A 27,507-nucleotide genomic window follows, 5' to 3' on the forward strand; every position below is an offset into this window, starting at 1 on the left:
ACATAAGATTTCAATGCTGGCTTCACTCGGTGAAATGTCATATGCTTACATTTAGAGCAATTTAAAGCTAATAAATTTGTTGTGCACCAACATTGGAACGAGTCCAAGTCGGCCTGAAGAAGATCCAAGGAACTCAGATCGGTAGGACAGTAAGTGTAGCAAAGTTTTTCATCATCCGCAAACATTATAGTATGGGAATATAATATTGTCTGTGGCAAGTCATTAATGAAAAGGGCAAAGAGCAAAGGGCCTAGATGACTTCCCTGGGGTACGCCGGAGGAAACTCCGAACGAATCCGACAGATTGCACTTGAACAGGACTTTTTGGGTCCGGTTAGAAAGATAGCTTTTCAGCCACATTAATAGGTGAAACGGAAAGGCCAGTAAATCAAGCTTATGAATAAGCAACTCGTGGTTGACGGTATCAAATGCTTTGCTGAAGTCCGTGTAGATGACATCCGTTTGCTTGTTCGCTAAAAATCCTTCCATAACTATAGAGGTGAATACAAGCAAATTTGTAGTGGTTGACCTTTGACGAATAAAACCGTGTTGGCATGGAGATAAAAGACTAGAACACTGATATTGCAGTTGATTGGTGACAATCTGTTCAAAGACTTTAGGAATGACTGAAAGTTTAGCAATACCCCTGTAGTTTTCAACTTTCGACCTACTACCTTTTTTATGCAGGGGTATAATAAAAGACTATTTCCAAAGTGCCGGGAATGACGCAGATCCCAGAGATAGCTCAAATAATTTTAAAATAGGCTCATACATGTTTTCAGCGCAGTACCTAAGCACGCAGCTAGGAACACCGTCCGGTCCCGGAGAAAAGGTGGGCTTCAAAGATTGAAGACTCTGAAGAACAATATTACCATCAATAGCAGGATTCCTAATGTAATTCGAGCTATCTAAGCGATAGGGATATTGACCAGAATGAAAAACCACTGGATGAATACGTGGACTTAAAGAACCCAGAAAATAGTTCAGCAACGTCGTCATCAGTGCAAGCTTTTTTACCTCCAAAGGTTAATGAGGAAGGATACCCAGAAGTTTTCCGCTTTGAATTTACGAAACTGTAAAACTTTTTTGGATTTCTAAAAAATTGGGCTTTACAACAACTCAAGTAATTTTTATAACAAAGCTGATTAAGACGATGAAATTTAGAACGAGCTATTAGATATTTAGAGAGGTCTGCAGATGCTCCAGATTTCTTGAACTTCTTATAAAGCCTAGATTTGATGTTATTAAGTCTGATAAGTTGCCTTGAAAACCAAGGGGCTTATTCGAACATAGGGTATAGCGAGTAGGAATGCAGGTATCAAAGAAGCTATCAAGCGTACTGTAAAATATAGAGATAGCCGAATCGACATCAGTGCAAGCATAGAGATCCGACCAATCATGGGAAGCCAACAGATCATTGAGCATAATGAAATTCGTTTTGTAGAAGCATCTAGATCGGGGACGAGACTGTACTTGAATCCTACGGGGTAGGCTGATATCTGGAAGGGATAAAGGTGGTATTTGCGTAAGGGCAGTACCCACCGAGCCATCCACAAATACTAAATCCAGCATTTTATTTCCACTATTTGGAACATTGTTAATCTGTAAAAGAGATGAGTCTAACAAGCAATTGAGAAACTCATGTTGAGCAGTGGGAGTTAAAAAGTTTGAATCACTTATATTAACCCAACTAACTGTTGGTAAGTTAAAGTCACCAACAACAACAAGTCGATCGTTATCTCCCAACTGCGAATGCAAATCACAGATGGCCGAGCTATGACTAGCATAAACATCCATATCCGAACGAGGTGGTATATACGAACAGCAAACAATTACGCTATAGCTACCGAATGAAAGCCTAACTGCTATGAATTCGATATGAGAGATATTGTCCAGCGAAATCAACTCGGACGATAGGTTAGATTCAACAGCAATAAGGACACCTCCCGCTCTAGAGATGCGATCACGCCGATAAACAGCATATTTATTTGAAAAACCCTCAGAATTGTAATTATCAGGCTTTAGCCAGGTCTCCGTAAAAGCTACAACTTGTGCAGAAAATTGAAAGAATTAAGGAAGAATGGAACAAGTTTTGATCGTAAACCACGAACATTTTCATAATTAATGAGAAGACGGGACAGATCAGCAATTACCGTTGTGTTGTTATTACTGTGTTCGTCATACCGTTTTTTGGCTGTAATAAAACAGGTTCGGCCCTCGCCTTTCTCGTGAACAAGTGAACCACAGTATGCTTGGGCCAAAAAGAGGAATCAAGTACCTTATCGAAATATTCATCTGAAAGGGATATTTTAAATGAGGAGATGTCTCTCTCATATTTAAAGTTAAATTTATACACATTGATGTTACTAGTGGGTGCAACACCAAGTTTAGAGCAAACGTAATGAGCAATGTCATTTTCGGTAAGCGAGGCGTGTAATCGAGACACAAATACAGCCCTACGAGGTGGCACGGCAGTCACCTGCAAAGGAGTAGCGGATAGCGCACCAGAGAGCTGGGAAGGTGCGGCCATTATAGCGTTGGTTATCGAGCCCGTACTATTTTTTTCAGGTACACTTGTATCGCTAGCAACAACCCCAGTATCGGTAACTGTTATTGTTGGAGCTAAAGATACCGGTGGAGGTGTAGGATGAATTGGGGAGTCCAGCGAAATCAACATTGGTGACGTAGAACAAACAGCCGCAAAGGTACCACTATTAGTTCGTGCATCGTTTAATTTGCCAGAGATCGTCTCACTGGAAGTCTCGACACAACCTTGTGGAGATTCTTGTGGAGATTCCTGAGCTGCATTGTTCATAACGTCTTTGGTTAGCCTGTTCGTATTAGTCAACGCGGTTGAAGGGACATTCGTAGGAGGACAGCTCTGCCCCTGACTCGAAGACAAATTGAAGTCATTGTTGGGCATACATTTCTTTCGTTTTGGGGATTCAGATATCACTTTCAATTTTTTTTTTTCAATTTTATGGGTATCAAATTAAAGGTATTAATGAGAGTTTTAAAAGGGAGTTGTGGTAGTTGTATATGTGAAGGCGTTTTCCAGATATCGACCAAAATGTGGACCAGGGTGACCCAGAACATCATCTGTTGGATACCGCTAATTTATTTATATATGTAATACCTGGCAAGATTTTAAGGGTTTTTTATTTCGGCCTGTAGAACTTTTTCATTTTCTTCTACTTAATATGGTAGGTGTCACAACCATTTTATAAAGTTTTTTCTAAAGTTATATTTCGCTTCAATAAAACAATCCAATTACCTTAACATGTTTCATCCCTTTTTTCGTATTTGGTATAGAATTATTGCATTTTTTTAATTTTTCGTAATTTTCGATATCGAAAAAGTGGGCGTGGTCATAGTCGGATTTCGTTCATTTTTCATACCAAGATAAAGTGAGTTCAAGTAAGCACGTGAACTGAGTTCATTAAAGATATGTCGATTTTTGCTCAAGTTATCGTGTTAACGGCCATGCGGAAGGACAGACGGACGACTGTGTATAAAAACTGGGCGTGGCATCAACCGATTTCGCCCATTTTCACAGAATAGAGTTAACGCCATAAAATCCATACCCCTACCAAATTTCAAAAGGATTGGTTAATTTTTGTTCGACTTATGGCGTTAAAAGTATCCTAGACAAATTAAATGAAAAAGGGCGGAGCCACGCCCATTTTGAAATTTTCTTTTATTTTTGTATTTTGTTGCACTATATCATTACTGGAGTTGAATGTTGACATAATTTACTTATATACTCTAAAGATATTAAATTTTTTGTTAAAATTTTACTTAAATAAAATTTTTTTTTTAAGTGGGCGTGGTCCTTCTATGATTTTGCTAATTTTTATTAAGCGTACATATAGTAATAGGAGTAACGTTCCTGCCAAATTTCATCATGATATCTTCAACGACTGCCAAATTACAGCTTGCAAAACTTTTAAATTACCTTCTTTTAAAAGTGGGCGGTGCCACGCCCATTGTCCAATTTTTTTCTAATTTTCTATTCTGTGTCATAAGTTCAACTCATCTACCAAGTTTCGTCGCTTTATCTCTCTTTTGTAATGAATTATCGCAATTTTTCCGTTTTTCGAAATTTTCGATATCGAAAAAGTGGGCGTGGTTATAGTCCGATATCGTTCATTTTAAATAGCGATCTGAGATGAGTGCTCAGGAACCTACATACCAAATTTCATCAAGATACCTCAAAATTTACTCAAGTTATCGTGTTAACGGACGGACGGACATGGCTCAATCAAATTTTTTGTCGATCCTGATTATTTTGATATATGGAAGTCTATATCTATCTCGATTCCTTTATATATGTACAACCAACCGTTATCCAATCAAACTTAATATACTCTGTGAGCTCTGCTCAACTGAGTATAATAAATGCAAGTGCATCTATGATGATAAGAGAGCGATTGAGCATAGTTATGTAATTAGCCAGCGTAAGTAAATGATTAAATTAGAGATGATGTATGTAAATATGAAAGTAAGTATGATGCGCTGGCACAGTGGGCTGAAACTGGCCAAACTTACATTAAGCCGTTCGTGCAACAGTTTATATTAAATTATTGATAAACGTTAGTTTCTTAATCATTTATAACATGAGAAAATCCGCAGAATTAGATTATGAAGGTAAGGTAATTATCGACAGTTAACCGCCATTTTCGTACTACTCATAAAATCTCCAGGTTTTTATATGGAAAGGCGAAAATGATTGTCACTCCATTAGAGATCTTCTTTCGGCCTCATATCCCGCCTTATAGTATTTTTCAATCACACCAACCGTTTAAGAGCTATTTCTAGATTTATGCGATAAATGGAACACAACAGAGGATCGCATCTTGATAAGTTATGAAATACATGAATACAAAACAAATGTTTGGTGTTAATTTTGTTAGATAGGAACTTACTTATTTAACAGACGCTTAACCGTTTAAAAGGGTATGGCCGTCCCACCATGCGCGGCAGTCGCTTCTTCGCTCTGCCAACTAGCCCCAATCGGTCACAGCAAGGTGTAAAAGGTTTGAAATAAAATAGACTGCGTTGTCAGTGATCAAAGCTCAATGCTTAATTGCTCTTTTATTCAAATGTTGTCAGCTTATTTATACAAGATTATTCTAACATATTCTTGCATACATATTTACATTTAAGCATACTTACTTACATACCTATATACAACTTGATACAAAATATGTACCTACACACCTGTGTTGAGTTGTGACTTCTGTGGGAAATGCAACGTTCGCAAATTTGCTTGAATGCAAATTGGTTTGGTTGTGTGTTGTACACACACCTGTATTAAATCGTGTGAATGGCTATGTCAGCAAGAATTGAAAATCCGTTTTTATGTGTTGATGACTATTTTTGTTACAGGGTAGCTGATTTAAATATTTGGCCCTAAATTGTTGGCTGTTTACACTACATCTCCCTTTTTTTTTAGAATGCTTATGCATTTGGAGAATGCATGAGCATTCTAGCATAAATTAATTCTATATTTTGTATTTTATGTTTGTAGGTTGAAAATTTACTTATTCTATTAATTTAAGTCTAATTTTGTGAATTATTATTTTCTTATTATTTATGATATTGCTATTCTCTATGTTACTGGGAAATTTTTGCTTATCCTCATTTCCTATTCTAGATTGGATTAAAGTGTCATTATTTTTACTATCGATATTAACACGCTTTTATTACCTTGGCCTGTATGTAACGGAATCTTTGAGCTTAATTTTCACCGGTTTCTAGAAGTCTGATTAATTTGAAACTTTGCATACGTATCAAGGACCGATGACAATACATTAATGTGATGGTGTGGTGACATAAGATCAACGGCCATAAAGTCAATTGGCCTTATTACCACTTTGAATGGCCATAAGTTTGATTGAAACTTTGCACACGTATCAAGGGTCGATGACAATGCATTAATGTGATGGTGTGGTGACATAAGGTCACCGGCCATAAGGTCAATTGGCCTTATTAGCACTTTGAATGACCATAAGTTTGATTGGAGCTTTGCACACGTATCAAGGCTCGATGACAATGCAATAATGTGATGGTGGGGTGACATAAGGTTAACGGACATAAGGCCAATTGAACTTATGACCACCCCAAATGGCCATAAATTTGAAACCTTGCACATAATGCGAAAAACGCATTCCTTTATTAATGATAGAAGTGGATGCATGGCACATCTACGAAAGAGCATACTGGAGCCCTTTTTTAACACGCTTTTATTAGCTTGGCCTGTATCTATGCAACGGAATCTTTGAGCTTAACTTTCACCGGTTTTGAGAAGTCTGCTTAACTTGAAACTTTGCATACATATCAAGGACCGATGACAATGCATTATTGCGATGGTGTGGAGACATAAGGTCAACGGCCATACGGTCAATTGGCCTTATTACCACTTTGAATGGCCATAAGTTTGATTGATACTTTGCACACGTATCAAGGCTCGATGACAATGCATTAATCGATGGTGTGGTGACATAAGGTCAACGGCCATAAGGTCAATTGGCCTTATTACCACTTTGAATGGCCACAAGTTTGATTAAAACTTTGCACACGTATCAAGGCTCGATGACAATGCATTAATGTGATGGTGTGGTGACATACGGTCAACGGCCATAAGGTCAATTGGCCTTATTACCACTTTGAATGGCCATAAGTTTGATTGAAACTTTGCACACGTACCAAGGCTCGATGACAATGCAATAATGTGATGGTGGGGTCACATAAGGTTAACGGACATAAGGTAAATTGAACTTGTGACCACCCCAAATGGCCATAGATTTGAAACCTTGCACATAATGCGAAATACGTATTCATTTGTTAATGATAGAAGTGGATGCATGGCACATCTACGAAAGAGAATACTGGAGCCCTTTTTAACATGCTTTTATTAGCTTGGCCTGTATCTATCTATGTATCTATGTATCCATGTATGTATGTAACGGAATCTGGAGTGGAGCCGAGAGCCCCGGTAATGCAGAGCTCCGAACTCCGTTGCACCTTTTGAAGCATTTTAAGGTAGGTACTTTTAGCTAGTGCAGGCCACCAGACCAAGGCACCATAAAGAAGAATCGGGCGCACAATAGCTGTGTAAATACAGTAGGTCACCTTAGGGGAGAATCCCCAGGAGGTGCCAATTACCCTCTTGCAGGTGAACAGCTCTGCTTCTGCCTTCTTGGATTGCTCCACTATATGGCCACTCCATAATAGCTTCCAGAATGACTCCCAAATACTTGACTTGATCGCTAAACGCTAAGAACGTACTCCCAATTCTTGGCGATGTAAGATTTGGTACTTTGGTACTACTCCTCGTGAAGAGAACAAGCTCGGTTTTATCCTGTTGACGTCCAAACCTGTGGCGGGTTGTACTCCTGTAGCAGCTCCAGGATGTCAGCTGGGTCCGTTGGCGTCACTGGAACCCAGGCTCTAGCCCTTGGTCGCGAGGGGATATAACGCGCCTCCACTACCTTGAGGCGCGCGCCCGGATATACCACCCCTATCAGCGTGACGGCGGCCCTATTCAGGTTGACCGACCTGGCGTCCTCATAGGCAATTAGCTTGACATTGCCCTGGAACCAGCCTGTATCGGTGTAAGATGGCGGGGGACCAGGCTTGTCTTTTTAACCTTAACGACCACCGTAGCGAGCGCGGCCTCGATCCACTTCCACTGTTGTTTCGGGATCCTGCCATCTTCGATGCTCTCGTCTATAATGCCAATGATCTGCCGACCCTTGGCAATTTTGGCGAAAGACCGCGTCCAGCCTCCTTGCGTCTTGGCCCTTTTCGGTGCCGTGGGGTTGGATTCATTCATGGACCGCTGGCGTTTCGAGGTTTCATCACTCTCGACTAAAACTTTTAAAATTACTTGAACTAAAAAATTAAAAATAAATAATATTTAAAAAAAAAAAAACTAAAAAAACACGCTTTTAAAGCAAATCGAACTAAAAAATTGAAATAATTTTCAATTAAAAAGGGTTTATATAACAGTAGTAGAAGGTCAAACAATCGTTTATAGTTGATCACCTCAAAATAAAATTATAATAAAATTTAAGTTATTAACAGAATAATTTAATTCACAGTGAAAAGCGTGGGGTGCTTGATATTGAATGTTACAATCATTCTATTGGCAACTATCTGAGAGGAAAGATATGAAATGTAGTCAAATGCACCCCACGCTTTTTACTCTGAATTAAATTATTCTGTTAATAACTTAAATTTTATTATAATTTTATTTTGAGGTGATTAACTATAGACGATTGTTTGACCTTCTACTACTATTATATAAACTCCTTTTAATTGAAAATTATTTCTATTTTTTAGATCGATTTGCTTTAAAAGCGTGTTTTTTTAGTTTTTTTTTAAACTATTATTTATTTTCTACTTTATATGGATTTAGAGTAAAATTATTCTTTCTGTCGATCTTTTCTACTCTAAAGGGCCATTTATATCTATTATCTAACTTATGTCCTGATTCATTTTTTGCTAACACTAGATCTCCTATATTTATTTCCTTATAGTAAATATTTTTATCATAACTAATCTTTTGTTTTTCTTTAGGCTGTTTTACTAATTTATATGCTCTATCTTGCGCTATTTGTAACTTGTACTTAATTTCTTTGTCGTAAGCCGCATAATTGTATAATGGGCTTACTGTGTTTTCTCTTAAAAATTCGTAAGTCTGGGGTTTTTTGGCAAATACTAATTCGTATGGACAATAATTATGAACCGTAGATGGGGTAGTATTGTAACAATACGCAAAATATTTAATATATTCATCCCAATCATTTTTGTCAATGGATATGTAGGAACGTACGTATTCATTAAATGTTCTATGTCTACGTTCAACTGTGCCTAAAGTTTGATGGTGGTAAGGTGTTGACGTTTTATGGTTTATTTTTAGAAGTTTGCATAATTCTTCAAATAAGCTATTTTTATATTCGCTTCCAATATCTGTTATAATTGTCTTCATGCAACCATAAACTAGGATAAAATTTTCGAATATCGCTTTGGCTATTGTTTTTGCGTGTTTGCTGGGTATTGGTATTGCAACTAAATACTTAGTTAAGTCACATACTATAGTAACTGCATATTCATTTTCATTTTCCTACCTGGGAAGAGGGCCTATCGTATCTATTTGTACTGTGTCGAACGCTTTTGTGGGCGTTTCGGTTATAATCATAGGTTCTTTCAAGTTTTTTATTATTTTATTTTTATTGCAATGAGTGCATTTTTTGATATATCTTCTGATGTCGTTTTTCATTCCTTTCCAATAGTATTTTTGTTTTGTTTTATTTGTCATGCGATTTATTCCTGGGTGGCCACCAAAAACAGGGTCGTCATGAAATTTGTGAAGAATTTCTTTAATTTTTTCATTATTTGTCACGTGCATAACTTCTGGAGTTAATGCTATAATTAGATTTTTGAGAACTTTGGTACCAATTTCTTTAAATGTGTCTACCCGGGCATAATTATCTTTAAACAATTTGTCTCCTAAGGACAACTGTATTTTTCTAATTCCTAAATTGCCGGCTTCTTTTATAAGCCTGGCAAAGAATTGACTTAATCAATCTTCGCCTCATCAATTAGATTTTTTATATTTATTTCGCTACAAATTTTCTTTCCTTTTTTGAAACGTAATTTCGGAGGATCGAAAACGAGCTGGACTAGTCTCTTTACTTCACATTTATTTAGCGCTTCAAATATTATTGGGTTCTCTTTGTGACTTTTTATTTCTTCATTTTTACTACTGAAATCTTTATTGTTATAATTTTTCTTAGTTTCCGATCTAGTCGTAACTTTTAATATTTTACACGCTTCTACCGATATTCGTTTTAGGTCTTTAATATCTATGCGTGATAATGCGTCGGCTACATAATTTTCTTTACCTGCGATATACTCCACTTCGAAATCATATTCTTCCAGATCTAATCTGATTCGAGTTAATTTTGATGACGGATTTTTCATCGGAAATAGGAATGTTAGGGGTCTGTGGTCTGTTTTGACCAAAAATTTTCTACCGTAAACGTATGGTCTAAAACTTGTTATGGACCAATGAATGGCTGCTAATTCTTTCTCAATTGTTGCCTTATTAATTTCTCCTTTAGTAAATGATCTTGATGCATAGGCAATTGGTAATTGTTTTTCTTCATACTCTTGGCTTAATACTGTTCCGCAAGCATATCCACTTGCGTCAGTTGTTATATCAAATAGTCAAAGGTTCAGTCGAAAACTACATTTTTCTTGCAAAGTCTTGTTATTATTCTAGAATATTCTGCAAAATTTGGGATAAATCTTCTGTAATAATTGCAAAATGCGACGAATCTTTTCGCCTCATCCGCATTTTTAGGTGTTGGGAAATTTTTAACAATTTCGAATTTATTGGGGTCTGGCAAAATTCCTTTGCTTGTGCGTTTATGACTAAGGTAAGTTACTTCTTGGTTGAAAAATAAGCATTTATCCGGATGTAATTTTAAATTGTATTTTCTACAAGTTGCGAAAACATCTCGTAAATTTTTAATCATATGATTTTCGGAGCATCCCAATACGACTAAATCTTCCATGTATAGGAATGCTTGTGAAGGTTTTAAGCCTGCAAATGCCAATGTCATCATTCTTTGGAATGAGTTCGGTGCTACTTTAAGGCCATATGGTAGTCTTTTAAAACGATAAGTACCATTATCCGCTGTAAAGGATGTGTTATCTTTTGACTCTTCGCTGAGTTCAATCTGGTGAAATCCAGACATTAAATCTAAGCACGAAAAGTATTTAGCTCTTCCTAATTGATCTAGTATGTCATCAATTCTTGGTAAAGGGAATTTATCTGCGATTAAGTTTTTATTTACCTGTCTGTAATCTACAACCATTCGCCATCTTTTTCCTTGGTTATTCGGTAGTGATTTTTTCGGTACTAATAAAATTTGACTATTGAATTCTGAAATTGAAGGTTCTATTATGTCATCTTTAACTAATTTGTTTACTTGTTTATTAATTTCACTCTAATGAGCTTCTGGTATTCTATAATTTTTTACGTAGACTGGGTTGCTGTCTTTCATATGAAGTTTTTGTTTGTAAAAATTATTAGTAGTAATTGGTTCTGTTTCCAATGAAAAAATGTCAATGAATTCTGCAAATAATGAATTAAGTGATTTATTTGCAAATTTTGGAAAATTTTTATTTAATCTTTCTAATTTTTCCTTATTGTTGGCCTCATTTTCGAGTTGTTTATTTTCAATTATTGTATAATCACTCAAGCTTTCTGTACGTATATTAAAATCTTTCAGTGTTGCATTTTTATTTGTTGTATTTATAATTCTAGCAAATGTTTGTTGTGAATTTGCTAGTGTGTTTGTAATAAAAATACCTTCAGACAATTCTTGTTGTGGGATTAATAAATCTGAATTTTTATTCTCTATGTGAATTTGTCGAACTACTTCTGATCGTGCGGGAATTGAAATGCTATTGATTGTTGGTTTGTTACTCATCTGAATTATTATGTTTTCTGGGTAGTCATATGGTCTCTGTATTAGAGTGTCACCTTCTGTTTGATAATCCAAAATGCAATTATATTTTTTAATGAAATCTAATCCTAATATTCCATCACATGGGATTGGGAAAGTGTCTTCTACTACGTGAAATTTGTGTCTAATTAATAGGTAATCATCTTTTAAATCTGCTTTAACCGTGCCAATAGTGCTTGTTATTCCTTGACGAATTCCTCTTAGATCTGTTTTTTGAGAATTATTTATCGTGACATTACTGTCAATCTGCCCCTTTTTTTATTATTGAAATATCCGCTCCCGTATCGATTAGGAGGGTTGATATGGAATCATTCAGAGTTGTTCTGGAAGATATGTAGCTATTAAGATGTAAATTGAAAATATATAATTTGTTATTTATTGAGGTGGAGTTTGTTGGTTTTCCTGTTGTGTAACATTTCGGACAATTCTGGTGTTATTGCGGGTATTTCCTCGCGATCCGAAATTTCGACCAGGTCTTTGATTATTTTGTCTGTTATTATTATTATTATACGTATTGAAACAACGTCTATAATTTCCTCTATAATTAATGTTTTGGTAACTCCTGCGGAAGTTTCCTCGGAAATTGGAATTTTGTTGGCGAATATGTAGTAGTGAATTTGTATTTCCAGTTACTTCTGTGCAAATGTTAGTAAATTTTGATATGGCTTCGTTTATTGTTGTGAACGTTCCAGCTTGTATAATTGTTTTTACTTTATCGTTGGAGCAGTTTTACACATAGCTTTCACAGCTGATCGTGTAGCATACTTGGTTCCTAACTCTGGTGTTGGTCCGTCGGATATGTATGCTCCTTCCAACGATTTTGTGAGCTTTTCAATTTCAGCAGTGTATTGATTTGCAGTTTTACTGCGCTGTTGGATATTCAGGAGTTTTGCTGTCAAAACTTCAACTGATTCACCTTTAATTGCTGTTTTTAATTTTTGTCTTATTGCTTCGATTGTGCTTTCAGTGTTTATTAGGTTTCTGGCTGTTCCTTTCAGCTTGGTTTTTATCATTGAAACCGCTATAGCTTCAATGGTATCCTTAATTTGTTCTAAGATATCTAAAGCATCCAGAAAGCTATTAAAGTTTTCAGCTTTACCATCGAATTCTGGCAAAACCGATGAAGCAATCTTTAAAAATTCGACTATTGTTTGTGACATTTTGTTGATTTCAGTTTGTGAGTTTGATGTCTCTCTTAAAATTTCCTTTTTTTGTTCTTCTACTTCTTGTTCTATTTCTGGTTCCTCTTCTAAATCGGAGGCGGACTCCTGAAGGCCTGTGCTAAAGTCTATTTCTATTTCCTTCTTGAAACTCGTTGGTACTTTGAATTCTATATCATATCTTGCCAGTGAGGACACCAATTTGTCTCTAACGCTGGAAAAAATTTGATATGCTTGGTCCTTTCGATTCCCGTCTAGTTTACCATTCAACTGTTGAAGTGTTTTTCCTATTTTGTTAAATACTTCAACTATTATTTTAAGATGCTTTACTACTGTTTCTGCCTTTACTTTTGTATTTTTATTAATGCATTTGTAAGATTTTTCTCCTATGGTTTTTTCTTTTATAAGTAGTTTAACGATATCTTCCCATTTGCCCATTGGGGATGGTAGTTAAAATTTAGTTAAACCTTATCTAAACCGTGTGAGCGGCTGGTATATCGATTTTTTAGGAATCTATTATGGGTTGAGTAGAATTTCAGAAACAAACTGATGCAACTGACTACGCAGATTATTAGAAGCATGATTTTGATAGTATCTAGTGCCTCAGTATGATCTACTACTTGGACTGAGTTTACAACGTTTGCCGTTGGTTTTTATATTTTTGATTCTTGGCTTCCCATCTTAAAAAAAATATGAAGACAAAAAAAATTTTTTTTTTGTTTTATTAAACAATTTTTTCTTTTTTTTTCAATATGTTAATCTGTTCTTCCCATAAATTTGACTTCGTACCTATATAATTCTTCGGGTGTTGTTGCTGGTGGGTTTCTTACATTCCATATTGTTGGTTCCCCAGGCATATCAATAAGTTTCCACCATTTTTTCAACCATACTAAAGTTTTTTCCTCATCTACAATTTTAATTTCATTTTTAAGGTCCTCAAGTGGGCCCTTTACATAACTTTTAATTTTTCTTGATCTTTCCATAATTTTAAAATCAACAGTTTTACAAAATTGTATTTTATTTTTATTATATTTTTTTCAACACCCTAATATTTACATTGCTGGCTTTGGTTTTATTTTGATCATTATTTTTCCTTAATTCCTTGATTTCTTGTTTTAGTTAAATTTTTTCTGCCTGATTTCTGCTTAAATTAATTTTTTCATAAATCTTGGCTATTGTTTTTCGAATGGCAAATTGCTTTCCTCCTTTTTTTCTTTTCAATTTGATCGGTTTTGGAACTTTAGGTTCCTCAATTTTTTGAATCTTATTTCTCTGACGATTGTTATTGGCTTAGGGCCTTGTTTGGGTATTTCAGGTGTTTTGCTTTCACCTTTCAGATTTAGTTTAACTAATCTTTCAAAAATTTGATCAAATTGGCTTTGACTTTGTATGTCCTCTTCTTGGAACATATCTCAAAATTTAGCAAAAAAAAGTTTTTACAGCAAAAATTTGAATTTTTGTTTGTCAATAGGCAGCCGTTAGGTTGCCCGAATATTTTTCCTGCTTAGAAATTATGTCTAAAATGTTAAAACTATTTCAAAGTTAAGGTAATTATATTTATTATATTTATACTTATTACGCTGCCAGTCTTGTTGTTTATTCCGAATGTGGTTCTTTTGTTCCTTCCAAGGTAATATCAATATTCTTACTGGTCATATCCACTGCTCCTGCATCAGTTCGATTATAAAGCCAGTAAATTATCATAAAAATTGCTAAATGGCGTCATTTTTGAGTGCTCCAAATTTATTAAAATTAGCTTTCAGTAGATTTCGTTTGATCAGCTCCTTTTTGCTTTTCTTCTTCCAGGACAAAATTTAGAGTAAAAAACTCGTTTTATAGCTTCACTCTTTGTTCCTTTTATAAAGCTTAGGCTGAAATCAGCCAGTAAAGTCCTTGCCAGCTATGAAATTAGTCTGAAAAATCAGCCAGAAGAATCATAGGCAGGATCGCCATGTAAAAGGTTTGAAATAAAATAGACTGCGTTGTGAGTTATCAAAGCTCAATGCTTAATTGCTCTTTTATTCAAATGTTGTCAGCTTATTTATACAAGATTATTCTAACATATTCTTGCATACATATTTACATTTAAGCATACTTACTTACATACCAACATACAACTTGATACAAAATATGTACCTACACACCTGTGTTGAGTTGTGACTTCTGTGGGAAATGCAACGTTCGCAAATTTGCTTGAATGCAAATTTGTTTGGTTGTGTGTTGTACACACACCTGTATTAAATCGTGTGAATGGCTATGTCAGCAAGAACTGAAAATGCTTTTTTATGTGTTGATGAACATTTAGACTATTTTTGTTACAGGGTAGCTGATTTAAATATTTGGCTTTAAATTGTTGGCTGTTTACACTACAAAGGGTTTTTAAATCGTTTTCGACCTGGTCCGTTCAGCGGAGTGGGGTCGCCCTTTCCTGTGCTTCTATGGTCGGGTTCCGATAGAAACATGTTGTTAGCCGGAGCGTCATCTTTCATTCACATAACATGGCCTTGCCAGCGTACCCGCTGCATTTTAATTCGCTGGACTATGTTGATGTCTGCGTAAATCTTGTACAGGGGCAAAACGCAACACCCGCGATCGTATAACTCGTCTCGTAAAAACAGGATTTTCGGATTATGACCTACGTGAACGCACTACTTCGATCGTAATTTTGGATCGCAACATACGTGACGAGTGACTGAACGTACACGTTACGTTCCACTTTCATTCGAACACGAACTGGCGATCGTATACACAAAAAATTCATTGAAAATCAAATAATGTTTTTAAAATAGATGAATAAATAAAATATAATAACAAATTTCAAACTCTTATTATTAACAAAGGTCGATCGAACAAGCTTAATCCAAGCCAAAAGGAAATATTGACGGAATTCATGGCGAGACACCCGTATGGTTGCCGATCCGTGATTGTATGTTACGATTCGAGCCCAGGTCATTAAATCTTCTTCGGTACTCGCCATCACCAACTTTTTCCTAAAACAGCCGCTTAATCTGATGTTGTCATGGTCCATGCTTCTGCACCTATAGCAGGACGAGTACGAAAGTGATTTGTAGAGCATGATTTTCTTTTGCCGAGCGAGGACTGTAACCTACCTACCTAGTCCAAAGTAACATTTGTTGGAAAGAGTGATTCCTCGCTGGATTTCAGAGCTGATGTTGCTGTAGGTGTTAATTTTAGTCCCTAAATAAACGAAGTTTTTTCCTATTTCGGAATTATGGCTGCCAACAATAGCGTGGTCGCCAAGGCGCATATGTGCTGGCTCTTTGCTCGATGACAGCAGGTACTCCGTTTTGTCGTCATTCACCATCAACCCCATCTTTACCGCTTCTTTTTCCAGTTTGGAGTGAGCAGAACTTACGGCGCGGGTGTTCAGGTGGATGTAACCAATGTCATCAGCATACGCTGATTCCGCTTTTATGGAACATTGTTCCAGAGCGGTTAACTTCTGCAGCTAGTATAATTTTCTCCAGCATCAAATTAAAGAAATCGCACGATAGGGGGTCACCCTGTCTGAAACCTTGTTTAATTTCGAACGGCTCGGAGAGGGCCTTTTCAATTCTGACTGAGCTGATGGTGTTGCTCAACGTCATTTTGCACAACCGTATATGTTTTGTGGAGAAACCGAATTCAGACATAGCGACATAAAGGCAGCTCCTTTTCGTGCTGTCGAAGTTTGTCCCGGACTTAAAACCTTCTGTCTGTCGTCGAATTTTTTGGTTAAATTTTCGGGCGTTATTCCTGGTGGCTAGCAGCTCAAGCTCCTCGCACTCACGGCTCTTTGCCTCTGATTCTTTCTTCCTGAAAAGCCGTCTAGTTTCCCGTTTCAAATCGCGGTAGCGTTGGTGAGATAGCAATGCTCAATGCATCACATTGATGAGAACCATTTTAATATCGGGTCAGAAATAGCAAAGTTATAGCGTATTTAGTCAAGTTATATAGCTTCATTTGGTAAATCGATACTGTACTGCACATGTCATCGGAAAATTTAATTCAAAGACATCAACTTCTTTTCTATAAAAAATCACACGAACGCTCGTGTGGGTTTTATGTATCAAGTTTTTGATTGTTTTGTAGAGTACCGATATGCTCAAGGTTGCTATGCCATTTTACCAAATTCGCTAGAATTTGGCCATTTTTGAACCGATTTGTTTGTTTGAAAAAATATGATTTAGCTTCAATATAACATCAAAATTAAGGCAAAAACTTCCTACTGATGGAGATATTTTGCAACACACTACTATACGAATCTATTTTCCGCATAAACGCACGAAAACCTAAGCTATTTGTCTTTTTCGCAGTACCATACAAAAAACTGGAGATTTTTCGAAAGTCGATAACTTCGAGATATCTCAGACCCAATAAACTTTTACAGATTTTTACCTTCAGAATCTAGTTCTCTGGGTTTTTTAACGTAGTAAATGATTAGCAAAAAACAGTTTATCAATTCTTTTATATAAACTGCTGTACCCCAAACCATATGCGTTTTAAACATTTTCAAATGCAACGTGGCATTTTTAAAAGTTATCTAATTCGGATGAAATTTTGTATAGCTTATTTTAGACCATAATTTATCTGCCCGGCAAAGCAAACATATTTTTTAATGGACAGCTTAATGTACGTACTACAACTGTACATAACAGTTATTGCATCCGCCAATTTTAATGAGACATTTTATTTGGCGACAATGACACTTTTCTCCCGTTAAGTTTCTTGTGCAGCTAAACAGGTGCAAATACATGTTCAAGAAAAGGTTCGCATCATATTTTAATTGCTCCTTTATTAATAGCTGCCAACAGAATTTTCTATTTGGATTGGAATTGTTCACGTATATTCTAAGTGCTTGCTGATTGGTGTTTCAAAAAGTAAGTAATCTATATTAACTTAATTAAAAATGAAATATAGATTGTGGCTTAAAAAATGTAATCAGTTACAACTGCTACAGTACAGGTTTTTATAAACATTATTTGTATTTCGTCGTGGTAAAATTTATTTAAGTTTTACTTTTGGTGGTACAGTACATTGTGAACCATTAATAATAAATTGCACGTTTTAAATTTTGTGAAAACTCATGGCGCAATGCATGTTTTTGTTTCATTTAAATGACTTTCGATTTTTTATATTCCATTGAAAAGGTGTGATTTGTATGGAGAAACTGATATTTTTATTTCATCTGAACCAAGCCAAGGCAATATAGAAGTGTTGGGGTCTTGGGATTTAATTAATGAAATTGTTACAATTTTAATTGAGCGCGGAATAAATGCCTTTTTCGTTTTCGAGAAACCCGAAATGGCGACACTGAAGTTTGTTTCGATTGGATCCAAAATATTTCGGAGAGCGTTAAAAATTGAAGTCAGGTTTTAGAGAGTGGCGAAAACAAAAGGTAAGATGTATGTTTTATTTTTAAATAATCTATTGATTTCTTTTTTAAGGCATTAAATTTAGACAATCCAGTTCGATTTCTTCATCTTCCCAAAATTCGGATTGTTTCAATTTTAAAGAACTTTAAAAAACAAACAGTTAAAGGTCAACTGGTTTTAACCTTTCAAAAAACACATGGCTACTTGGATAGTAAAAATCCAAAAAATTTTACTCCTCAGTGTGGATAATTATACTGCCTCGGTTCGTAGAATGCAATATTCTGTAACTTACACAAGCATCTCATGAAGCTTATTTCGACGGTATGCAATACTTGAACTTAACCACTTATATTGCAGATAATGTTTTGGGAAAACAATGTTGGCTGGCCCATAACTGCACTCCTTGGGAGAAAGTTCAACAGTTTTGGGCAGATACATACACATTTAGAAACAAGTGTAAGGGCTATATTTCCGCTTAGCTGGCGGATTGGGCGCCTTACAACGATTTAAACGGTTACAGATTGGTTAGGAAAAAATCATTAACACTGTTATGTATTTAATAGTTACCAACTTAATAACATACATAAATTATACATCCCTAATATACTATTATTATCTAATACCGAAATAACTAATTCACATCACTATGTTGTGCACATCATTAACTTCACATATTATGCATTCTAAAATGATTTACATATGTGTATATGAATAACGTTATTGATGTCCACTGCGTTGGACAAACTTCACTTCACTTCGAATATAGCTGCATTAAAATAAAGACATTATTCAAGAAATTGCGTGCTCGTCTTTCAATTTGTAAAATACATAATATTGGCGACGAGAAAATACGGTTGTGCTGAAATTAATAGTAATATTTAAATTAAATAAAGTTAAGTAAAAGTAAAATTATTATTACAACGTAAAATAAGGGCAAATGTCGAAACCCGAAGTCGGCAATAGTTCACAATGAAAACCTGTGTTAAAAAGAACAACCAGTATGACTGGCCACATAGACCCATATGTAATGGGCAATGATTTTGCGGAGTAGGAAATGAGGCTTCAACAGTTTTTTTTTATTGTAAATGATGTTGAAAATACAAAAAAGATTAAATTTTTCATCACATACATCGGGGCGGATGCCTATAGTGTACTAAGAAAATTATTTTCGCCCGAAGACCCCAGTCTAAAGCTAACCTTCTTGCTCTTTGGACGCGTTTTATTGTTAGTCTCTATCTTGAGTTTTGCATTTTCTTGTATTTGTTTATCTACTCGCGACTGAGTGATAACAGTGACTACTTGTATATATGTACCTTTGTGAGACAGTGTATTGACATTTAACTAATTATACTGATTCTGGCACTCATGTGCACAATTGACATAGTGACTCTTCTTTAAAAATCTCAAATTTTCATTCCAACAATGCCATGCGTGTGTGGTAATAAAGTTGAGCGAACGCAACCCAAAGTGCATTGTGCAAAGTGCAATGAACTTTATCACTTAGAGTGCGTGAAAGTCAGGCCAGCTGATCTTGAATATTTACACAAGACCGGTAAAGAGTTTATATGTGCTGCGTGTGTTGCTGCTCGGCGGAATTCCCTCCGCTCGCCCCCACCAATCATCAACCTGAATGACTCAAACGTCAACAGCTCTGCCATCATGATCACTCATCAAAATTCTAACAACAATACCGCTGGAGCTAATAGTGAAAATATTGAACTATTTAACTCGCTGAAGTTTTACTCAACCAAACAATCAACTGCCTTACAATATGCCCTTGATGAAATTAGTTCTCTTAAAGAGGAAAACAATAGCATGGTTGATCTCATAAATTCCCAGCGCCCAGACAATAACTCGCTCTGCGCACAGTCAGAATCTCTTATAGCCGAAGTTCGCTCAGTGCAAAGTCAGTGTTGTTTTGACGAGTTGCGTTTGGCCATCTCTTCGTTAAGAAAAGAACTTGAGTTAATGCGCAATGTTAAACATTGCTCGTGCTTTCACTCACAGTCTTGCGTTTATTATTCGAAGAGTGACTTAAATTCTCTTCTTTTTTTTTCTGCCGACAATGTGAATGCCCAGCTTACGCCGGCTGCTTCGACACACAAGTCTACATCTATGAGTGACAATAACACTCTCACCTCTGTTGGTGTCAATGCAAGTGACCTAACATCTGTGGTTAAATCAACTCATACATCGTCATCGTCGATCAGCTCTTTGGCTGGCCGTAATACATATGCTGGTGCCGCCAATTCTGTTAGCGTCTCTAATACTTTAATCTCGGCTACTGTTTCATCTGCTCTTGCTGCTGAGCCAAAATCAACTAACCCGGACAGTGATACAGCTAAAAATATTGATCGCTCTCCTGCACAGTGGACCAAAGTACAACGGAAAAAGCTTAAAAATTTAAGCAATTCTAATGTTAAGGTCAAAAATAATACCAATAATAAATAGCATGACTGTGCCTTATTGCAAGCCACTCAGGCAAGTAGTACCTTTCAACTGCCTAATACTGATCGTTCTTCGGTCAATCCTACCTCTAATCCAACACAACAACTATCAACTCCACGAATTGGCAGATGTGATAGCCGCAATGACAACATTGGTGTAATTTTCGGGCAGAGTGCCAGTTCTGAGCTTGAGGTGGTTGCTTCGAAGGAATGGGTACATCTTTCATCCTTCAAGTCGTCAGTCTCAGCAGAGAATATCATCTCCTATGTTGCCAGAAATACTAAGATTGAACATAGCCAAATTGCATGCTTTCCGCTGGTCAAAAAGGGTACCGAAACAAAAGAGCTAAGGAAATTTAATTTTAAACTTGGTATTTCGCCGCCCCTGTTCTGAACCCAGCGCTCTGGCCGGCCGATGTTAAAGTCAAGGCCTTCCATAATCGGCGAAAATCAAGTCCTGCATCCAAAGTCGATTAGCAATCAGCCAACCTCCTGGATTAAAATACTTTAAAAATTTATTTTCAAAACATGGGTGGCATGCGCACAAATTCCGATGCAATCCGAACTTTCAGCTCGAGCTTGGATCTCGATGTTTTCGTGTTAATTGAAACTTGGCTCAACCCTGACTTTCACGACAGTGAATTCTTCGCCTCGAATTTTTGAAGGCAATCATTGTCGAAAACTCCTTAAAGAAGCGGATAAATTACAGGACCCTGAAATTTATGAGCATGTAGGGCCGTTTCGATTCCAGCCTTATATTGTCGCATTGAAAATGTTGAAAAAAATTGTCAACACTTGCTTGAATGCCAAAAAAGCGGATCTTACTGATCTTGACAAAATCTAAGCGGACTCCGTAAAGCATTAAAAAGTGCTAAGACTTCTCAAACACTCAAGCTCCATATTATTCTAGAACATTTTAAACAAGCCATTATATTCTTGAATAACGATGGTTTAGTATTATGTTCCGAACAGGCTGGGGAGTCGATTCATAAGGAGTTCAAAAAATTCTGGGAAAGATTTAAAATAAATATGATTGAAGAACCAAATTATTTGACATGGTTAAATAAAGCTGTAGTGACATTTTCACCACAGCATATTCAAATCTGTAATCCTAGTATTTAGTAAACTATAATGTAAAAAGATTTGAGAATTTAAAAGTTAAGTTTATAAAGTTTATATAATCTTAAAAAAATTAAAAGAATTAAAAACCCATAAACAAACAAAAGAAGAAAATTTTAAAAATTATAAAAAAAATTTTAAATATAAAAACGAAAAAAAAACATAAAAAACTAGAAAAATAAAATTAAAAAAACCAGGTGCAAAGTAAGTTGCATCCACGTGGTGCACCTTGTAAACGTTTGAAACCGGCTAAAATACACACATATGCATATTTACACACGTACATACATTTGGCGCTTAAACACTCATACATCTTTTAATATTGACACATAAATATGTTAGAATGAGAATATTTACTCTCGACTGAATCATTAGGCAAGGCACGCCAAGGCTACCCCCACCCTGCCCCTTGTATATACATATATATTTATTTATTTAAATTTATCTAAATATAAAATATCAAATATATATTGCATAAATATGTTCCAAAGATTCAAAAACACGCCTTTTCTACATCGCAAAAACTGATGCTATCAGAAATATGCAAAATGTGAATATTTTTGAAATAGGAGCAGCTAGGATTTCAAATCCAACGAATTTTGCATCTATAATCATCACCAAATACAACCCCGCTTTCGCTTTTTGTCGAAATTTTCATGCAACCTATCGTTGCTTCCTGCCCACCGTGCGTTATTGGTGATTTCAACCTTCTAAATATCTCGTGGTGTGGAAGCTACTCCAAATATAATCTAATTCCTACCAATGTAATTGCGGGACAAGAATCTTATTGTATTGATAACATATTAAGTCTTGATCTTGTTCAAATCAACAGTTTTACTAATAAGCTTAATCGAATTCTTGATCTCATTTTCTTTAGTACGAATCCAAATACTTCTATTTCTGAATGTATTTCGCCTATCTCACCCGCAGATCGTCATCATATCCCATTGTGCCTGAAGGTTGAATTCTATGAGTTCATTGCCTATCAATCTGATAGTAAACTTTCTTTCAAGTTTCATTTATGTGATTTCCAAAAATTGAGCGCCTGTTTTCTTGATACTTGTTGGGATTCTCTTCTCTCCGGGATGGATATAAATGATTGCTATTCTGCATTTAAGTCCCACGTCTTCGAAATCTGTTCGGCGAATATTCCACTTAATCGAAATAAAGCCTTACAAAATTTCGTGGTATACACATGGCCTAAAACGACTTAAGAACCAGCGTAATAAGTTGCACAAAAAGTTCCTGAAATCTCAAGAACTAAATCATCTGGCCCTGTGCAAGCAGTTGTCAAAGAAATTTAACTGCCTCAACAAATTTCTTTATAGAAACTACGTGCTTGGGGGGAAGCTACAATTAAATCTAACCCCAAATATTTTTGGCATTTTGTCAAATCTAAAAGGGCTGTTGTTGAGGTGCCTGCAACTGTATTTCTAGATAATAAACTAGCTAACTCTCCCATAGACATTGCTAATTTTTTGCCGAATTTTTTCAATCCAATTTCACAATTGATGCAGTAGTTTCACCAAATGATCATAGGCACTCTAACCATCAGGCAGTTTTGAATTTTGGCGATCTGCAACTTACCTCCAATGACATTATTAACGGTATTAGAGGATTGAAAAACTCTACTCAAACTGATCGAGACGGATTAAGCGCTGTCCTTCTAAAAAATGTCCTGCTATTGTTGTCCACCTAATGATAATTTTTAACCAGTCTCTTAGTTCTGGGATCTTTGCGGATGCCTGGAAAATTGCGAGTATCACCCCAATCTTCAAACATGGTAAGAAGAATGATGTTTCAAACTATAGGCCAATATCTAAGTTATCTAGTATTTCGAAACTCTTCGAAGGGATTGTCAAAGAAAAAATGTATTTCGCAGTGAAACACTGTATTCTGCCTAATTAGCATGGTTTTGTTGTTGGTCGGTCTACAGTCACTAATTTAGCAGTGTTCAGTGAGTATTGCTTGAATGCGTTCTCATCTAGCCATCAAGTGGCTGTATTTACACGGATTTCTCCAAGGCATTCGACAAGGTATCTCACAATTTACGCTACGAAAGTTAGCTGCGCTTGGATTTCACTCCACGTTCCTCAATTGTTTGTGTTCCTACCTGATGAATAGATGCTGTAAGGTATCAATCGAAGGTGTATCCTCGAAGTTTTTTACTGCCACCTCTGGCGTACCCCAAGGGGGTATCCTATGTCCTCTTCTCTTCATTTTCTTTATAAATGATATTGGCAAATGTTTCACCTCGTCAGAGTTCTTACTCTATGCTGATGACCTAAAAGTCTATTCTACAATTAAAACGTCTGAAGATGCACTGCGTCTACAAGAAGACATAAATAGATTAGCACTCATATGCTCACTCATGCTATCATATGACGTTCGAAAAAATTCAAAATGTTTTACCAACGACATACAGTATCTCAGGTGCTCCTCTTCAATCCCTACTCGAGATCAAGGACCTTGGGGTCATCTTCGACTCCTCGTTCTCGTTCAATAACCATATTAATTACATTATCTCTAGTGCGTATGCTTCTCTCGGTTTCCTAAGGCGTAATAGCATAAATTTTTCAGATCCATATACCCTGAAATTGAGAAATCGAGATATAGGCCAAAACTTGGACCCGGGTACCCCTAGAATGTGTTTATACAATATGGATATCAAATGAAAGCTGTTGATGAGTGCTATAGTACTGGGTAGTTTTCATACCTATTGGTGACTAGGGTCTCGAGATATAGGCCAAAACGTGGACCCGGGCAACCCTAGAATGTGTTTATACAATATGGATATCAAATGAAAGCTGTTGATGAGTGCTTTAATACAGGGTAGTTTTCATACCTGTTGGTGACTAGGGTCTCGATATATAGGCCAAAACGTGGATCAGGGTAACACTAGGTTGTGTTTTTACATTATGGGTATCAAATTGAAGCTGTTGATGTTTGCTTTACTACAGATAATTTTTTATACCACTGGGTGTCTTGGGTATCGATATATAGGCCAAAACGTGGACCCGGATACCCCGAGACAATGTTTATACAATATGGATATCAAATGAAAACTGTTGATGAGTGCTTTACTACAGGGTAGTTTTCATACCTATTGAATGTTTGTATGTATGTCATCGGTTAACTCAAAAACTTCTTGACCGATTATTATGAAAATTGGTATATATATATATGTACTTTTCCATGGGAAAGGTTTGTATAATGAGTATTTTGATACCGGGTGACTAGGGTCTCGAGATATAGGCCAAAACATGGACCCGGGTAACTCCAGGGAGTGTTTTTACAATATGGGTATCAAATGGAAGCTGTTGATGAGTGCTTTAGTACATGGTAGTTTTCATACCTATTGGTGACTAAGTTCTCGAGATTAGACCAAAACGTGGACACGGGCACCCCTAGAATGTGTTTATACAATATGGATATCAAAGGAAAGCTGTTGATGAGTGCTTTAGTACAGGGTAGTTTTCATACCTATTGGTGACTAGTTTCTCGAGATATAGGCCAAAACGTGGACCCGAGTGTTTATAAAATATGGATATCAAATGAAAGCTGTTGATGAGTGCTTTAGTACAGGGTAGTTTTCATACCTATTGGTGACTAGGTTCTCGATATATAGGCGAAAACGTGAACCCGGACACCCCTAGAATGTGTTTATACAATATGGATATCAAATGGAAGCTGTTGAGGAGTGCTTTAATACAGGGTAGTTTTCATACCTATTGGTGACTAGGGTCTCGAGATATAGGCCAAAACGTGGATCAGGGTAACACTAGGATGCGTTTTTACATTATTTACTATAGATAATTTTTTATACCGCTGGGTGACTTGGGTATCGAGATATAGGCCAAAACGTGGACCCGGATACCCCTAGAATGTGTGTGTATTTTGGATATCAAATGAAAGCTGTTGCTGAGAGCTTTTAAGTAATTTTCATTGTGATATGCGATTTAGTCGCATCAACCTGTCAAAACTGATAAATATGCATGCGAAGCCGAAATAAAGACATGAATTAATAATACCCACATATCTGTTTACATACGTCCTATTCGATTTGCCTGAAATTTGGTATATAAATTTGCCTATATTAGTATTTACGCTGAGACTGAGACTCGGAGTGGGACTGGGACATAGACTCGGAATGGGACTGGAACAAAATACATACCACCCTCTGGGACTGGCAATAAGATATGAAGAAGAATGAGAAAAACTTGAGAGAAGAGAACAGAGAGAAGGAGACTGAGAAAGAGATAGAATGAGACGAAGATGGAGATAGATGAAGCGAAAAATACGGAGGGAGGAGTGAATACAAAGATTAGGAAAAAGTGTAGAGGGGCAGAATTAGACGGAAAGAGCTTATTAAAATGTATGCAGATATACCAAATTTAGGGCAGAACAACGTCTGCCGGGTCTGCTAGTAAATAAATAAATAAAACATATGAACAGCTCGTTGATGCCGTGCAAAAGTATTTTGAACCATCGGTAAATGAAATAGCTGAAACGTACAAGTTTTACAAAGCAAAGCAAGGGTCAAAGTCCATAAGGGAATTCATTGTTAAACTCAAATACATGGCGGAAAAATGTAAGTTTGCTTCATTTCCTGATAGAGCATTGCGCGGCAAATTTGTATGTGGTATAAAAGACAACCAACTACGTACTAGACTTTTGAAATAATCTAGCTCAACATTTAAAAAAGCCGGTGAAATTTCTCTGAATTGGGAAATGGCTGAAGGAGAAACGAAATAAATAAGTATCAAAGAAGAGCCGTATAATAAGACGTGTGTAGTACGTCAAGGTCACAGTAGGTCACGAGGTCGTAAAGAAGAACGTTCAGAATATTCGAAAGTGTTAAGCAAAGCATGCAGCCGGTACGGCAAAACAGGTCACAGTGCAGATAAGTGCATTTCTAAAAATTGGGTGTGCTTTAAACACAATAAAAAAGGGCACATCGCGAGTTGCTGCCTATCAAAGCGGACGGACGGACGTAAAAACAACAATCACCTCAAAAGCGTTGATGGCATGGTCGAAGCAGCAAGCATTACAAGTATTTCAAATGTAGACAGTATGGAAATAAAAGGTGTCTTTACTAGCAATCCAGAGTGCGTAAGTGTGATGCTAGGTGGAAAAACTATGGAATTAGAAGCCGATACTGGAGCCTGTGTAACTATTATATCAGAAACTAAGTATTAGTAATAAAATAAAAGTTTCTGCGTGTATTTAGTAATACTCCAAATCAATGTATTTAGAATTTTCGAGCTGAAATTGTTCTTAAACCAGAAGCAATCCCTATATTCAGAAAAGCATATGATGTACCATACAAACTAAGAGACCAAGTTGAGGAATTATCTAGATTGTGTAGTGAAGGCATATTGGTTCCAATAACTTTTAGTGATTATGCTTCGCCAATTGTAATTGTTTCTAGGCCAGGAAAGAAAATTAGAATTTGCATTGATTGTAAGGTTACCATTAATAGGTTTGTTGAGACGCAACATTATTCTCTACCGAGGATCGACGATATTTTTGCTAAATTAGCTAATTGTAAACATTTTTGCGTCATAGATTTATCGGGAGCATATCCACAATTAAAAATTTCAGAGAGTTCAATACGTTACTATAAATACCCATAAGGGATTATATCAATATACAAGGTTACCGTTTGTAGTGGCGAGTGCGCCATCAATTTTTCAATGAGTTGCGGATAAAGTTCTTTTAGGCATTCCAGGTACATCGTGTTATTTAGACGATATACAGATAGGAGGGTCCAGTTTTGATAAATGTAAAACTCGTCTTTTACAAGTATTTGAAAACCTTAATAAATTCAATATAAATATAAATTTAGAAAAATGTAAATTCTT

General features: G+C 36.2%; 1 protein-coding gene across 6 annotated transcripts in view; it reads left to right on the top strand.

Annotated features, from left to right (window-relative positions):
- Positions 1 to 27,507, top strand: part of STUB1 (STIP1 homology and U-box containing protein 1) — a 402,469-nt gene that overhangs the window by 233,348 nt on the left and 141,614 nt on the right. For 2 of the 6 annotated variants that reach the window (XM_067766143.1, XM_067766139.1), the window contains exons 5-7: positions 17,271 to 17,446; positions 17,507 to 17,582; positions 17,853 to 27,283. The exons of 1 other annotated variant lie outside the window; for it this stretch is intronic. In XM_067766143.1, coding sequence (XP_067622244.1) covers positions 19,500 to 20,528 — 1,029 coding nt within the window. In that variant the 5' untranslated portion in view covers positions 17,271 to 17,446; positions 17,507 to 17,582; positions 17,853 to 19,499 and the 3' untranslated portion in view covers positions 20,529 to 27,283. Of the gene's footprint in view, positions 1 to 17,270; positions 17,447 to 17,506; positions 27,284 to 27,507 lie in introns of those variants that run through there. 3 more of the 6 variants (XM_067766140.1, XM_067766142.1, XM_067766141.1) reach the window with 3 other exon arrangements.

The sequence above is a fragment of the Eurosta solidaginis genome, chromosome 2 (genome assembly GCF_040869045.1).
Source record: "Eurosta solidaginis isolate ZX-2024a chromosome 2, ASM4086904v1, whole genome shotgun sequence".
In the NCBI taxonomy this organism is placed as follows: Eukaryota; Metazoa; Arthropoda; class Insecta; order Diptera; family Tephritidae; genus Eurosta; species Eurosta solidaginis.